Source organism: Cherax quadricarinatus, chromosome 76 (genome assembly GCF_038502225.1).
Source record: "Cherax quadricarinatus isolate ZL_2023a chromosome 76, ASM3850222v1, whole genome shotgun sequence".
In the NCBI taxonomy this organism is placed as follows: domain Eukaryota; kingdom Metazoa; phylum Arthropoda; class Malacostraca; order Decapoda; family Parastacidae; genus Cherax; species Cherax quadricarinatus.
This window is the reverse complement of record NC_091367.1, coordinates 7,924,172-7,940,814: the sequence shown is the minus strand read 5'-3', so window position 1 is coordinate 7,940,814 and position 16,643 is coordinate 7,924,172. Positions and strand designations below refer to the sequence as shown.

Sequence of the window (16,643 nt, the reverse complement as noted above, 5' to 3'; positions counted from 1 at the left end):
GGAAAAAAGTAATTTAATGTATTGGGTTATCGTAGATTTAATGTAAGTAATGTATTCTTTACTTGCTCCATTGATTACTCCCCTCAAATGAGGTGTTTTGATGCCGGGGAGTACTCTTGATCCAAGGAAATGGGCCGATCCTCAATTTTGAATCTAACATGGCTGCCTTTTAGAACTCTTATGGGTTTAGCTCTTCTCCTGAAAATAATAATAATCAATATTTTTGCATTGTGAAATAATGTATACTGCATATACTGTATATCATTATTAATGCTGCTGTTTAATATTGTCTGATGTTGGTCAGCCACTACCAGAGTATCGTGCTCAGGAAGTCCTCCTTCGATAGCCAACACTACTCACGTTGCTCTCACTAGCAAGATGGGTTACTACTATGACTGTAACAATGGCACCTCCTGGATCTCCGGCAGCCTCTCTGGCCACATCTCCCAATGTCTTTCCAGCGGCAATTACTCCAATATATTCGACTTCTGTGTCCCAGGTATGTCTGAGGTGGGGCTGAAGGGTAAGGATAAGCTTGGTTCACATGTGTGATCTTGGAGAACAGGACCAATTAATGAGACAAAATAGTAAAGTAGGGAAAAGAAGCCTCCCTGCATAAAAAAAAACCCTCCTGAAATGACTAGTTTATATAGGTACTGTAAGGTGTTGGGAGCAGTGAGACAGTTAAATACTCTGTAAGTTTCATTCATCTATTGTGGTATTCATAGCTGTGGAAATAAGTCACTGACTTTTTTGGGTTATCCTAGGTTCTTTACACATATGCTGCTATGTATGATAATCTGTGTAACTATTTGTGTATATGTACCTGAATAAACTTACCTATTAGTTGTTACCCCTGGGCTTGGGTGAGAGTAAACCCAGCTAACTACTTGCCTTGCATAATAACATGAATGGCCCATGATGCAGATGCCCTCCAATTTCTGGGATCATATCCGATAACCTCCCATTTCCAGGGTTGTATGACCCTTACCAGTTTTGAAGACTTCTTTTGCTAACAACTTGTAAAAAAAAAAAAAAAGGTCTGTAACATTAAGTAGACAAACACATACAAAATAAAAGCATTTTAAAATACTGAAAAAATCTAGATCTATAAACTTTTTTTGAGCATTAACTGAACAAGAATAGAATAAAACTGCAAACAAAAATCACTGCATTTTAGAACCCCAAACAAGATCATAGCATTTTAGATCCCCAAACAATATGATGGCATTTTAGAAACTCAAAGAAAATGCCTCTGGGGTAGACATTCAGTGCAGTTGTGCTTTAATATGTTGATAAAAATATCTTCCACAGGTCCAGCATGTATCTTGCCACGGGACTGTTCAGCATTGATGGACATTGGCATGAACATTTCTGGCTTGTTCATCATCAACCCCATTGGACTAACGACCTCCCCCACTGTCACTGTCAGTATTACCACTGCCCATTAAACAGATGATGTATGGAGGGTGTGGTAAAAGGAACATTGTTTAAATAGTTCTCTGGGTGAAGAGTTGAATGTTATGGAGTTTTAGGTTTAGCAATGACATTATTTTGGACACTTCGAGAGGGATAAATGACTCAAATATAGGAAGTTTGAATTAGGTATATGTTTTTGATAGATGGTAGAATCACAAAACTGGCGATTTCATGGATGACGGCTTGGATTGGTACATTAATGGGTATATGCATTTTTCCAGTATAAACTTTATGGTTGGATGGCTTAATGGACATAAACACCGTGTTGGATTAAAGGAAGCAGCTAAGGCTCTAGCCCTCATTGCCAATTCTAGTAGGGAGAGACTCCCTTGAATGGAATTCTTTCCCTTTAGGTGGATGCCATGTTAAGCCCCCCTGATCCTTGGCAATTAACTAGTCCCTGGCTCTTCTCTGGCAGGTAATACCATGCATGATTTCCTTATCCTAACATGTTTCAGACTCCCTTTTTTATGAAATCGCCTCTTATATCTTTTGAGGCTGGTCTGTACAAAGTGGCGTGTGGATAGGCATGTACTCTGGTAATGGTACATTTCGGTTGTTATGAATAGGCTTATGTGAGTGAGGTAATAGATTTTCCTCACATGGACGTCTTCCAAAGGGTTCCTCTACCCATGACTTTGGTGACCTTTCTCTATTTTCCTACATTTTTCTTGGAGGCTGAGGTGGGTGTAGTCTTGCTTTGTTAATACGAGGTGCTGTCAGAAAGTTCCTGGACTCGATTATTTTTGAGGCACCATAGACCATGATGCTTACTACACTCCTTTATGAAGTATCTAGAGAGTTTCAGTGCAGTTGGTCATTTATTTAGGTTAGGTTGGCATTTTTTTTTGTTTTTTGTCGTGTTGTCAATGTATTGTGATTTTTGTGTAAAAGAATGGACAAACAACAGTTGAAGATGAACACTGTGGTCGTCCCTCAGCACCAAAAAGACACCAGTATTGAAAATAGTAAGGAAATTTATTCACAAAAAAAATTGTAAAAGAATATCAAGGATGTTGCAAGTACTGTGGGAATTTCTTAGGGTTGTGTGGAAACATTTTTGACTAAATTTAAGCATGAGGCAAGTGGCTGTGAAATTTGTGCCCTGCCTGCTGACTCAGGCCCAAAAACACCATTGTTCTCTGGCCAAAAAAGTGTTGGTCCCACCCAGATCTAACCCTTTGTAACTTCTTTCTCCTCCAAAAAAATAAAAATGGCAATCAAGGGGCGGCGCTTTAATGGCGTGAGATTCAAGCAGAATCACAGTTCACACTGGATGCTGTTAGGAAAGAGCAAGTTCCAGAAGTGTTTCAAGGAGAGTGCTTGAGGGGGGCAACTTCAGCTAGGTTATTAGTCCTACATATTTTTTGTGGTAGTTTGGTACCTTTTTGATAGCACTTCATATATGTGACAGGAGTGTATGCAGGTCCACTACCTGTTCATTATACTTGGGTGGGGGCTACTGCTGCAGGGCCTCTTAGATTTATGTAGCTGCAACTTGTTTACTTTTCAACATAGGGCTCTCTGCTACCTCTACTCCCACCCATGCTAACTCATTTTTCTTCTCTGTTCTTTAATTCTTCAATGGGTAGAATTTTCTTCCCATGCTACTACTCTGGCAACCTTCCCAATAATGTCCATCATTTTCAAGGATTTTTTTTCATGTGTGAAAACTCTTCCCATGTAAAAAAATATTTGAAGTTTGTATTTAATTACCAAACCGAGTCAAGCTAAATGTCTTAATGTATAAGAAAAATAACCTTCAAATAGAAATCTTTATAGGATAATGTGATAAGCTTCCACCTGCTCAAACACTGAATACAATGAATTTGGCTATAGGATCAGAATGGAGAATAAATACAAATATTATTGCTAATTGAGGTTATCTTTTGATTTTTTTTTTCTGGGGGGCTGGGGAAGCTGTGACCTAAAGATAGATTTGGGCCTGTTATTAAAATTTTTGCCCTATCAGGTTATGTGTGATCTTGCTGAAGGTGAGCCAGATAATGTAAGAATGTCTGATGGAGGGTGGACACTTCTTCTGCAACATAAAAGCAGTGATGGTGCCATGGCTGGAGATTTTATAGGTGGATTTTCTTCCTCCCTAATATCCAGTAACAGTAGCTACTTCTTGGGTAAGTGGCTGAAACCATGGTACTGTACATATGGAAAAATGGCTGAGGTTAAGTGGGAAAGATTTTGGCATGGGTTAGTAGTAAATTGGGTTCCAGGTGTCAGAGCAGTTCATACAGGTTACTTTCTATACTTTAGTTTGATATGAGTAAATAGAAGTACTATCTGCAACATAGCTGTGGGTCAATAGTGGGATTTACAACATGGCTGTGGGTAGTTTAGTTAGTTTAATATCTTTATTATGCACCCCATACCCATCCTGTGGTACATAATGGGTTATTCAGTTTGTGGTATAAAAAAAGTTATGAAGAGTAGAATATTTGTAAGTTAGTTTTAAACATGAGACCTGAAATGCTGTACATGACTAGTATTTTTTTTTTTTAATTTGTGTACATGGTTAACAGATTCATTGTAATTTCTATGTTTATATACTTTATATTTACATCAAGAATGCTTTCTTCTCTAAAGCAGCAGTTAGAGTATATTGTATTGTGTATAACATAGTACCTAATATATTTGTACAAGATGTTCTGAATATTATGATGTTCATGGGGGTAAGCACTAAGCAAGTAAGGGCCATAAAGCACCTTAAGGATGAGAGAAGTGAGTGCAGACAGGTTTAATTCAAGAAAAGGTAGAGTGGCTTTAATTCTAAGGAGCAACAGCACCCCACCAGCATAAAGACATGGATCAATTCAGGCCTAAATTTGGCTACCTCACAAAAATATCCAGTTGATGACATGTTGAGTCGCTGTCATAGTTTAGATGTCATGTGTTATCACAGTTTCCAGAACTCGCCTTTCTTTATTCTCAATTTTAAGCCAGATAATGCTTGTGAACTTATCACACTGTGAGGAAAGACACTCTTTAAACTCACCCAAAGTGACTAGGCCACTTAACCTTTCTCGCATCCTTCTCTCCTTGTATACCACACTTGCCATCCCTCTTATGGCATTACAAAAAAAAAAAAATGTAATCGTTAACGTAAATATGAATATATTCTCTCAACCTCATCTTGATTTAGATTTTTGTGTTTTTATGTACGTACATACATTTTCAGGCAGCACGACATTACTGAATCTAGGCTCGTCAGACTGCCAGGGTTGTCGTCCACTTGTTCTCAAGGTGAGTTACATCAGTGGGCCGGCCATTTGTACTGATGTTTATGCAAATACAAATATTTATTCATAATAGCATTACAAGCATAAGTGTAGTAAGATGTGTATAAAATATATTTTTACAAAGCTAATATTATATTCAGCATTTCAGAAAAACACAGGTCATAACTTAAGAATCTTCCTGATAATTAATATGAATGATCATATCTTAATTAGTAATGTCTTTATAAAATACTGATTACGCTTTAACTGCAAATGCATTTTTCTTATCATAGCTCTTCACTTCAACAAAACTGCTGCTTTTGCTTTATGATATTCTTATAGATGTGGATGGATTTAAAACAAATTTTTGTTGAATGACCCCTCTTGTTGTATATGAGCAAATTTATGTAGGTTATTAAAATGTGATACGGTATTTTGCCAGATGGAGTTTCTTCAGGTACTTGAGCTTGGACATTGATTTCAGAGTCTTCCAGAATTTGAATGTTAGAATCAGTCCTAAATTGTGGCCATTTATATCAACCTTTATCAATCTCTTGTTTCTTGTCCCATATTAAATGTTTACTTATAAAGTTTCTTAGTTTCAAATATTGCACAAGCCTTTTGGATGCTAGAGCCATTAGCAATAGAAACCCTTCCTTGAACCTCGATTCAGCTATCTACTACTCTTTGGGAAGAAATATATTGTAATATTCTTTGGAACTACATTCATTTTAAAATGGACTAAGTAAAAGCAGTTTTTCGAATGAATTGTATTATTTATCACTTTCTTTGTAACATTCACATGGCATAATTAACGAGATACTGAATCAGCTTTAATACTGCTGTTGTTGATAGGTTAGTGTTGTGTAACTAATAAGTGAACATTTAATTATATATAATCTTTCAATTTTGAGAATAGCACCTTTGGTTCTGTTCTTGTCCATTTTTCTGGATTAATATTTACATTTAGCCCTTTCTTTTTTCTATGTTTTCTTTTGTTTCTGGAAATACACTCTCATTTCATGTAAACTATCAAGCAAAAATAATATATGATTTATTAAAATATTTCCAAAATAAACAAATGCCCTTTCCAAGTACTGCACTCTCAGAGATTTACTGCTGATACTGTCATGGTTGCCAAGGCTATAGTGGCTTTAATTTTGTTGACGAACAGGGAGTGTCTCCTCTGTTAGCCCTTCAGTTTTTACTCAGTCTAGTTATTCAAAGAAATAACTTTTAAATATTTAATTAAATGAATTTGACTTTGCCCTTTTCAGGGTTTTTAGACATCACTCACAATTTTGCTGTGTATTTTGCCCATCCATCACTAAATCAATATCTCCCATCTTTAATACATTCTGTATCATGTACTATATTATCATCTTTCCTCAATGACCCAACAACAGGTCCTACTGGATGATAGCCAAGGAATGAGTTATCACACCACCTACTTCGGTGTAACTGTCAACACCACCTCAAGCGGTAGCACAGTTCTCACCAGTACTGGCGGCTGTCATGGCAATGCAGGTTTGTCAAAGTCCTATCCAGAAAGGACCCCAATGGAAATAAGGCACTGATTTTTTGGAGGGTTATACTAGGTAATCTACACATATGTTGCTATGTATGATAATTTATGTAACTGTATTTATCTGTACCTGTACCTAAATAAACTTAAAGGCATTGAACACAAATCATTGGAACCATTTTTTTTTTTTATTACCCGACAGCTGTCTCCCGCCAAAGCAGCGTGACCCAAAAAAAGGAAACACATTCACCAACATTTATTAAACTGCTGTTTTTCCAAATGGAATTGGAGCAAATAATAAAGGTAATGCCTGACATTAAGAGTACCATTTGTAAATGGTCCAAGTCAGACTGAAACGTTGTCATGAGCTCCTCTCTTCTATGTGCGGATTATTTGTGTATTGTTCCAGTCACGGTATTGTACCTTTTTGTTATTTAATTATAAAGGTTTACCTGGAGAAGGTTTCAGGAGTCAACGCTCCTGCGGCTTGGTCTGAGACCAGACCTCATGGTGGACCAGGGTTTGATCAACCAGGCTGTTACTGCTGGCCGCACACAAACTGATGTACGAACTACAGCCCGGTTGGTCAGGTACTGACTGTAGGTGCCTGTCCAGTGCCTTCTTGAAGACAGCCAGGGGTTTATTGGTACTCGCCTCTATGTATGCTGGGAGGCAGTTGAACAGTTTCAGCAGTAACAGCCTAGTTGATCAGTCCCTGATCCACCATGAGGCCTGGTCTCGTGATTAGTAATCCTGTATGTTATTTTTGTATGAAATTTCACTTAGGACTGTATGGGAAAATATTACTTCATTACAAATATAGGAGCACTCTACAACATGGAAGAGCTAGTACATCTAGGCTATAAATAACAAAAGGCACAATACCGTGACTGGAACAGTACAGCCTCTCCTCACTTGACGACGGAGTTCCATTCCTAAGATCATGACAGTAAATGAATTCGTCGCTAAGCAAGGAGTATGCTATAATGGTAGTGGGATTGTCAGCCATCATTGATATTGTTTTAATGTCGCGTTTGCACCATTTATAACATTTTTAGTATATATTTTTAAATGTTTATACAGTAGTGTACTGTATACTGCAGTAAACTGAATAGAGGAAATCAGCTCTAATGTACATTATTTAGGTATGTATACTGGTCAGAGCGCCCATCGTAAGTCCGAGTTGTTTGTAAACGAGTGCGTTGCTAAGTGAGGAGAGGCTGTACACGGGTAATCCTCACATAGGAAAAAGAAACTTACGGCAACATTTGGATCAAAATATCACAAGTTTTTCTCCTATGTGTGGATTATTTGTGTATCCAGGATGCTGTTAGCTTACTCTGGTACACAAATGTTAAATGAAGCTAATGCATCATTTAACCTTCAAGAATGTGATACCCAGTTAGAACATTTAAATATACATGTATATGGAACATCAAATGGTGGTACAGTAACAGCTAGTAGTCTTTAAGGCAGCTGCAACACAGGGAGAAGCAACTGGACCTCACACCTTGCTGTGTGATGCAGCTGCAACACGGAGAAGTAATCAGACCATACATCTTGCTGTTTTATGCAGCTGTATAACGTAATATTTATCTTCAGCAGGAGGATCCTAGCAGGGGGTTGGAATACACAGATCAATTAATCTTCTGAGTTTGTCTCCGTGTGTGTTATTATTGAGCATTGACAAATGTTCATTACACTTTAGTTATTCATACCAGTTATATCTTTCACAGGAGACGGGCTGATGCTGGAGACTGGCCAAGAGTTTGTGAAGAAAGCGGACTCTACTTACTGGTGGGGACAAGCGGTGAGTGTGTTGTCTTGTGTAATGTATTGGGGATGTAGCTCAGTGTTATGTTTTATGATGTAGTATGTCATCACTACCCACTCTCTCCCCCTCATCACCACCCACTTCATCCATCACCACCCATTTTCTCCCTCATCATCACCCACTTTCTCCACTACCCACTTTCTCCCTCATCACCACCCATTCTCTCCCTCATCACCCACTCTCTCCCTCACAACCACCTACTTACTCTCTCATCACCACCCACTTTCATCACCACCCACTCTCATCATCACCCACTCTCATCATCACCCACTCTCATCATCACCCACTCTCATCATCACCCACTCTCATCATCACCCACTCTCATCATCACCCACTCCCTCATCACCACACCTTTTTTTGCATCATTACCACTCTGCCTGCAAGTTCCACTTTTTGTATCCTCCTTTTTATTTTCTGTGTCATATAATCATCTTCTTGTACATTAACAGTTTTCATTGTTTCCATTTGTATTGTAACATTAATATTCACCTTTTCCACCTGTATCACTACTGGTTATATACTTGATATCTTTACCACTTGTATCACTACTGGTTTTTTTTTTTTTTTTTATTATCACACCGGCCGAGTCCCACCAAGGCAGGGTGGCCCGAAAAAGAAAAACTTTCACCATCATTCACTCCATCACTGTCTTGCCAGAAGGGTGCTTTACACTACAGTTTTTAAACTGCAACATTAACACCCCTCCTTCAGAGTGCAGGCACTGTACTTCCCATCTCCAGGACTCAAGTCCGGCCTGCCGGTTTCCCTGAATCCCTTCATAAATGTTACTTTGCTCACACTCCAACAGCACGTCAAGTATTAAAAACCATTTGTCTCCATTCACTCCTATCAAACACGCTCACGCATGCCTGCTGGAAGTCCAAGCCCCTCGCACACAAAACCTCCTTTACCCCCTCCCTCCAACCCTTCCTAGGCCGACCCCTACCCCGCCTTCCTTCCACTACAGACTGATACACTCTTGAAGTCATTCTGTTTCGCTCCATTCTCTCTACATGTCCGAACCACCTCAACAACCCTTCCTCAGCCCTCTGGACAACAGTTTTGGTAATCCCGCACCTCCTCCTAACTTCCAAACTACGAATTCTCTGCATTATATTCACACCACACATTGGCCTCAGACATGACATCTCCACTGCCTCCAGCCTTCTCCTCGCTGCAACATTCATCACCCACGCTTTACACCCATATAAGAGCGTTGGTAAAACTATACTCTCATACATTCCCCTCTTTGCCTCCAAGGACAAAGTTCTTTGTCTCCACAGACTCCTAAGTGCACCACTCACTCTTTTTCCCTCATCAATTCTATGATTCACCTCATCTTTCATAGACCCATCCGCTGACACGTCCACTCCCAAATATCTGAATACGTTCACCTCCTCCATACTCTCTCCCTCCAATCTGATATTCAATCTTTCATCACCTAATCTTTTTGTTATCCTCATAACCTTACTCTTTCCTGTATTCACCTTTAATTTTCTTCTTTTGCACACCCTACCAAATTCATCCACCAATCTCTGCAACTTCTCTTCAGAATCTCCCAAGAGCACAGTGTCATCGGCAAAGAGCAGCTGTGACAACTCCCACTTTGTGTGTGATTCTTTATCTTTTAACTCCACGCCTCTTGCCAAGACCCTCGCATTTACTTCTCTTACAACCCCATCTATAAATATATTAAACAACCACGGTGACATCACACATCCTTGTCTAAGGCCTACTTTTACTGGGAAAAAATTTCCCTCTTTCCTACATACTCTAACTTGAGCCTCACTATCCTCGTAAAAACTCTTCACTGCTTTCAGTAACCTACCTCCTACACCATACACTTGCAACATCTGCCACATTGCCCCCCTATCCACCCTGTCATACGCCTTTTCCAAATCCATAAATGCCACAAAGACCTCTTTAGCCTTATCTAAATACTGTTCACTTATATGTTTCACTGTAAACACCTGGTCCACACACCCCCTACCTTTCCTAAAGCCTCCTTGTTCATCTGCTATCCTATTCTCCGTCTTACTCTTAATTCTTTCAATTATAACTCTACCATACACTTTACCAGGTACACTCAACAGACTTATCCCCCTATAATTTTTGCACTCTCTTTTATCCCCTTTGCCTTTATACAAAGGAACTATGCATGCTCTCTGCCAATCCCTAGGTACCTTACCCTCTTCCATACATTTATTAAATAATTGCACCAACCACTCCAAAACTATATCCCCACCTGCTTTTAACATTTCTATCTTTATCCCATCAATCCCGGCTGCCTTACCCCCTTTCATTTTACCTACTGCCTCACGAACTTCCCCCACACTCACAACTGGCTCTTCCTCACTCCTACAAGATGTTATTCCTCCTTGCCCTATACACGAAATCACAGCTTCCCTATCTTCATCAACATTTAACACTACTGGTTATATACTTGATATCTTTACCACTTTCAGGCAAACCTGACAGGGAGTGTAATTCAGTGGGGACCTCTAGCCAACAAGACCATCAGTAGGGTCATGATATGGTTTCGTTCTGAAGACTACGATCAGAGTATGGCTATATTTATAGTTCTGGTAGTGTAATACTTCTAAATCAAATAATTGTAATATAGTCATGATCAGGAGTAACTTGATAAGGCTCACACTGAGCAAAACTTCATTTTAATAAATGCTCACTTTTTTTGTGATTTACTGTACTTAAATTTGATACTTTAATAAGTGTACAATAACTGTTATTTTTCGGGACTTGTTTACAGTACTTGCATTATTAGGTATCCTCAAATGGGCACATTTAATAAGTGGTTGCCTGAATTTTTTTGTCTTTCTCCAGATTTTGTTTATTGCTTGAGACATCCTCATTCAATTACATGTATCTTCAAATTTTCGATGCTTGTGTAATGTAACTAGGGAAAGGTTCATGGAACTCTTGACATGTGCAGGTGCTCTCTGGTAAATTGTTGGTAAACCATTCCCAGATCTGGTTGTAGAATGATAACTTGAAAAAGCCTCTTCAGCAATAAAATGTCTTATCTAGAAAAAGGTAGGGATTGTAACTGGAGTTTGTAGGTTCCAATTCACTAATTTTATTTCTAAGATGTTGAGTTTTCCATTCAGTAAATTGAGTAAGTTTATTTAGGTGCAGGTACACATACTGGAGTATACCTGGAGGGTATTCTGGGGGTCATTGCCCCTGCAGCCCTGTCCATGACCAGGCCTCGTGGTGGATCGGCCTTATGAACCAGGCTGTTACTGCTGGCCACACGTACTCCAACATATGAACCACAAACCAGCTGGTCAGGTACTGACTTTAGGTATGAAGACAGCCAGGGGTCTTTTAGTAATCCCACTTATGTATGCTAGGAGGCAGTTCAACAGTCTTGGGCCCCTGACACTTATTGTGTTATCTGTTAGTGTACACTTGGTAGGTGCCAGTTTGCAAAATTTTATTTCATTGTTGAGGCTGTTCCTGTCAAATAGCTCTTAGAAAGCAAGTAAATTCCAATTTCTTAAAATATATACAGTATATATTTTCTTATAGGATTGTAAAGAATTTTAAATTGAAGAATATAAGTGAGAAATGCTGAATAAGGGTGTTTTCATGTCATTTTTAAGTTTTACAAGTTTAATGTGTTTAAAAAGTCAGTTTTTCACACGGCTTTATTTCATGGCTGGCACTTATACTCTGTGTTGTTTTCTTCATACAAGGTTTTCATTTAGAACTTGAAAATGCCTCATCCGATTGACTTCAAATTGACATGGTGGTGAATTATAAATAGGGTAAGATTCATAAAACTGTTGGCATGTGCAGTGCTCTTTGGTCACTTTTATTTAAACCATTCCAGATTTTGGTTTCTATTCGAGAAAGCCTCTTCTGATTAGCTTCAAACTTTCAACACTGGTTTATCCTATTTAGAAGGATGTTGAGGTGTGGTATTTGTTCTGTATTATTGTATTTTCCTGCATATAAGGTGCACAACAGAAGTATCATAACGGAAAATCAGTAGTCATAGCCAAGGGTTAATTACCCTCTTACTTTACACTAACGCATAATCCAAGGCCTACCCTTGACCCTGACCTTGAACATATAAGGTGCAGGGTGATTTTTCCAAGACTTTGTGGGAAGAAAGGTGCACCTTAAATGCCAAAAAATGTGGTAGTTAAAATGTGCAACTTATTAATGCCTGTTTTGGTTAGCCTCAGCTCTTCAGTGGTGATATTAAAGTTCATTAGAACCATATGCCACACTTTACTATTTCCCTTGTGTGCATTAAGGTAAAGTAGGCATAGCTTGTGGGATGTGGAAATAACTTCTTCAGATTGTGCTGCTACCAAGATATACCTAATTGCAATATTTAAACATCTTATTTTTTTTTAAATACAACTTGAAGTTGTATTTCCTTATTTGGATTACCCTCTCTTGCTGATTAATTACCAGTGTAAAAAACCTATAAAAGAATTTACATATTTGCCATCTCATTAAACCATTTGTGACATTAAAATATGCTGTTGTTACCATTACAGGGACATCATGTCCACCACTCTTAGATGCAGACCCAGGATGGAACTATACCGAGGTTGATATGACAGTGAGCCGTTCTCCGGGCAGTATCTTTAGCTACCAGTGCACTAATCAGTACATGATGGAGGGTCAGGATGGTGACACCAGATCATCCAGTGGAGCCATCGAGTGTACAGCAACTCCATCCTTCAATGCTCTAAATTGGAATGATACATGTATGCTTCCCTGCACATGTGAGTTGAGAAGAAGTACTTTAAAACTAGTTTCTTCTGTGACCTATAATTTATTCATAAGTTGTCCACTATTACCAGGAAAGTCGCTGTACATTGTGACTGCAATTGTGTAATGTTCCAGTATGATCTTGGTGAGCATTGATATTAAAGGTTGAGGGATTAATGTAAAGGGAAAAGCCAAAATGAATATGAATTACTGTTAATTATGATAAATGATAAACTATTTCTATATTCATAATTTACAATTGGTTCAGGAATAGGTGACATTATCGACATACTTCATAGAAAGTCCCTGGTTATGCAGAGCATTTTGGGCAGTAAGAAAATAAACTTTTAAATTAAAATTAAGATTTAAAATTCTTTATTTTTCTGTTGATATTACAGTGTGGGGTTTACATATTATAAAATATTGCATATTATAAAATACTTATTACAATGAAGGTCACTAGTATGTTTAAGTATTTCGGGCAGACTAATACTATTTCTTACTCTATACTGACACAGGGTATGGATCATACTGGTATTAAAGTGAGGTAGCTGTAGTGATTAACTAGATTTACAAAAGTGAGGTGGATTTTTTTCCCAGTTTGTTGATAGTTTTAGTAAAACAATTTATTATAGCATCTGCATTGGGTATTACAAAAGTTGGTTAGGTACAAATATTAATATAGATCGCAGCATTGCTGCACAGGATATACGATAAACTGGAGGCCAATAAAATTCATAACATCTCTGGCATAACTCAGACTATACTATACTTAAAATTTACTCAATTTGTTATATTTAATTTTTCATTATTCTTTTCTCTAAGGGTCTAATACTTAGTTGTAGTAAGACCTTAAAAATAGATACAAGTTACAGGTTAATTAATAATAAAATCACAATAAGAAAATATAATTATCTAGTTTAGTAATTTCTGATTGGTGAGTGGTAGTACATAATTCTTTAAGTTACAATACAAAAAATATAATGAGATGGTATAAGCTCATCTTACAAAATGTTTAGGTTAAAGGATAGCTGAAACAAGAACTGAGATAGGATTGGCTGAAAACAGCAGGTTTCAGGATTTTCTTATATTGTGTAACGATCACATTAAGGAGTTATCCATGTTGACAAACTGTGCTGTATTAAAAATACAGTGGAGAAACTCCAAAAGTCACCCACTGTAGATAGTTTATCAGGGGTCCTCTCTTTTAATTTCTACTTTTATTTTGACATTTATTGTTCTCACTGTTTGCAGTATGAGTGTATTGTTAATATTTTCATTATTTTTTTTGTTAGCTATTATGAAGTCTAGAAGAGGGTTATTATATTATTACTGTATTTATTAATCATCTCTCTTATACTTAAACAGCAGTTAAATGAATGTTTGTTCTCACAGTTAAGTGCCTATTACTCCAGTGATGTGCCTCTTCCCTTGGTGATGCTTTTATTTTTAGAATGATATGCCTTGTCTGTACAGTGATGTGCTTTGTCTGTACAATGATGTACATTATCCTTACAATTGTATCTGTCCTCAGTGGTTTGCCCAGATGGGTGGTTCAAGTCTCGCACTAAAACTGAATGCTACCAGTTCAACTCCAGCATCACCACCTATGGCATCATATCTTCTGCTTTACAGTGCGTACATTGTCAGCATGGGTGTTGATGAAAGTATCGGTGTTGGGGAGGTATGGATATTGTAAAAGGTACAGTGGAACCTCGGTACTCGAACTTAATTCGTTCCAGAAAGCTGTTGGAGTGCCGATCTGTTCGAGTACTGAACTAATTTTTTCCAACCATATTTCTTTTCTGTTGGCTGTTATCACTAATCTTTCTAAGCCCCATGGGGGCTTATTTTTACAAATAATATAAAATAACCCCAAAAAATGCAAAGAAACATGAAATAGTTCACAGTGACGTTCTGGCAGGTTGTGTTTGTTTGGTAGAGTGCCAAGCAAATGGTCGACTACCGAGCAATTTTTTTACTGAACAAAGCATTCGAATACTGAATTGTTCAAGTAGGGAGCTGTTCGATTACGAAGGTTCCACTGTATTTGGATTGGGGAGGTATGGATGTTGCCAGAAAGAATGCATAAAGGCTGATTGAATAATTCTAGTACGTATTTACTTTGACTCATAATTTATAACCTTCGTAAAATATTTATCCATTACAGGCATGTCCCGTTTATACAGTAGGTTAGGTTCTGGGCTAATGCTGTGCAGCAAAAATCCCTCTTAAAGTGAAACATCCTTTTTTGACTTTCAAATACATATACAAGCCTGATAACATGTTTACACTATTTATTTATTTATTTATTTATTTATTTATTTATTTAATAATTTGAACAGTTTGGAGGGATATGTTGTGTATCTTTATATGTTTATGCTTCTAGACTGTTGTATTCTGAGCACCTCTGCAAAAACAGTGATAATGTGCGAGTGTGGTGAAAGTGTTGAATGATGATGAAAGTATTTTCTTTTTGGGGATTTTCTTTCTTTTTTGGGTCACCCTGCCTCGGTGGGAGACGGCCGACTTGTTGAAAAAAAATACAGAGGTACAAAAAAATACAGGTAAGAGCAGCATGCCAAAGCCACTTGTATGCATAGCATTATGGGCAGGGTTAAAATTAACTTAAGATTAACTAAGCAGTGATGTAATCAATGATAAAACATTATTGTAAACAGATAACAATAGAGCACAAATGAGTATTACAAAGACAGGTCATATGGTTGCATGCATTGCTGTACATTCAGTAGAATGGAGTATTCTGTTAAGTAGTGTATTTAAAAAATAACAAAGTTAGATTGGGTCTTAGGTTAAACATTTATGTGATATAATTGTGAGAAACATTTAAGATATACAATTTATAAGGTTCAGTTATTCAGTATTTATTTGGTTTTGGGTGAGTAAGTGATCTTTGAGAAGAGACTTGAATTTATAAACAGGTAGTGTTTCTTTTATATATACAAGTAATGAATTCCAGATTTTAGGGCCTTTTATGTGCTTTGAGTTTTTGCATAGCGTGAGATGGACACGAGGAACATCAAAGAGTGATCTGTGCCTTGTGTTATGGTCATGTGTTCTGTTGAGGTTGGCAAGGAGATGTTTGAGGGGAGGGTTAATATCAGAGTTAAGTGTTCTATGTATGTAATAGGTGCAGTAATAAGTATAGATGTTTTGTATGGTGAGTAGGTTTAGTGTTTTGAATATTGGTGGAGTGTGCTGCCTGTAGTGGGAATTTATCATTCTGACTGCAGCCTTTTGTTGGGTAATTAGTGGTCTGAGATGGTTAATTGTTGTTGAGCCCCATGCGCAAATTCCATAGGTGAGATAGGGGTAAATGAGAGAGTGATATATTAAGGGAGCAATAGAGCTACTCCTAAAAAATGCATACAAAGTACATACATAACTTTATTTTTTTTAACACATCAGTTGTTTCCCACCAAGGCAGGGTGACCGAAAAAGAAAGAAAACCCAAAAAGAAAAAAAATACTTTCATCATCATTCAACACTTTCACCATCACTCATACATAATCACTGTCTTTGCAGAGGCGCTCAGATACAGCAGTTTAGAAGTCCCTCCAAACTGCAAATATCCCAAACCCCTCCTTTAAAGTGCAGGCATTGCACTTACCATTTCCAGGACTCAAGTCCGGCTAACCGGTTTTCCTGAATCCCTTCACTAAATATTACCCTGCTCACACTCCAACAGCTCGTCAGGTCCCAAAAATAATTTGTCTCCATTCGCTCCTATCTAACATGCTCACACATGTTTGCTGGAAGTCCAAGCCCCTTGCCCACAAAACCACCTCTACCCCCTCCCTCT

At 37.8% G+C, this 16,643-nt stretch overlaps 1 protein-coding gene across 2 annotated transcripts in view; it reads left to right on the top strand.

The window, feature by feature from the left end:
• Positions 1-16,643, top strand: part of LOC138854965 (uncharacterized) — a 102,031-nt gene that overhangs the window by 23,932 nt on the left and 61,456 nt on the right. For both annotated transcript variants that reach the window (XM_070101240.1, XM_070101239.1), the window contains exons 3-11: positions 305-499; positions 1,315-1,427; positions 3,452-3,614; positions 4,673-4,737; positions 6,119-6,239; positions 7,974-8,047; positions 10,537-10,633; positions 12,604-12,834; positions 14,355-14,454. In XM_070101240.1, the coding sequence (XP_069957341.1) occupies positions 305-499; positions 1,315-1,427; positions 3,452-3,614; positions 4,673-4,737; positions 6,119-6,239; positions 7,974-8,047; positions 10,537-10,633; positions 12,604-12,834; positions 14,355-14,454 (1,159 nt within the window). The remainder of the gene's footprint in view (positions 1-304; positions 500-1,314; positions 1,428-3,451; positions 3,615-4,672; positions 4,738-6,118; positions 6,240-7,973; positions 8,048-10,536; positions 10,634-12,603; positions 12,835-14,354; positions 14,455-16,643) is intronic.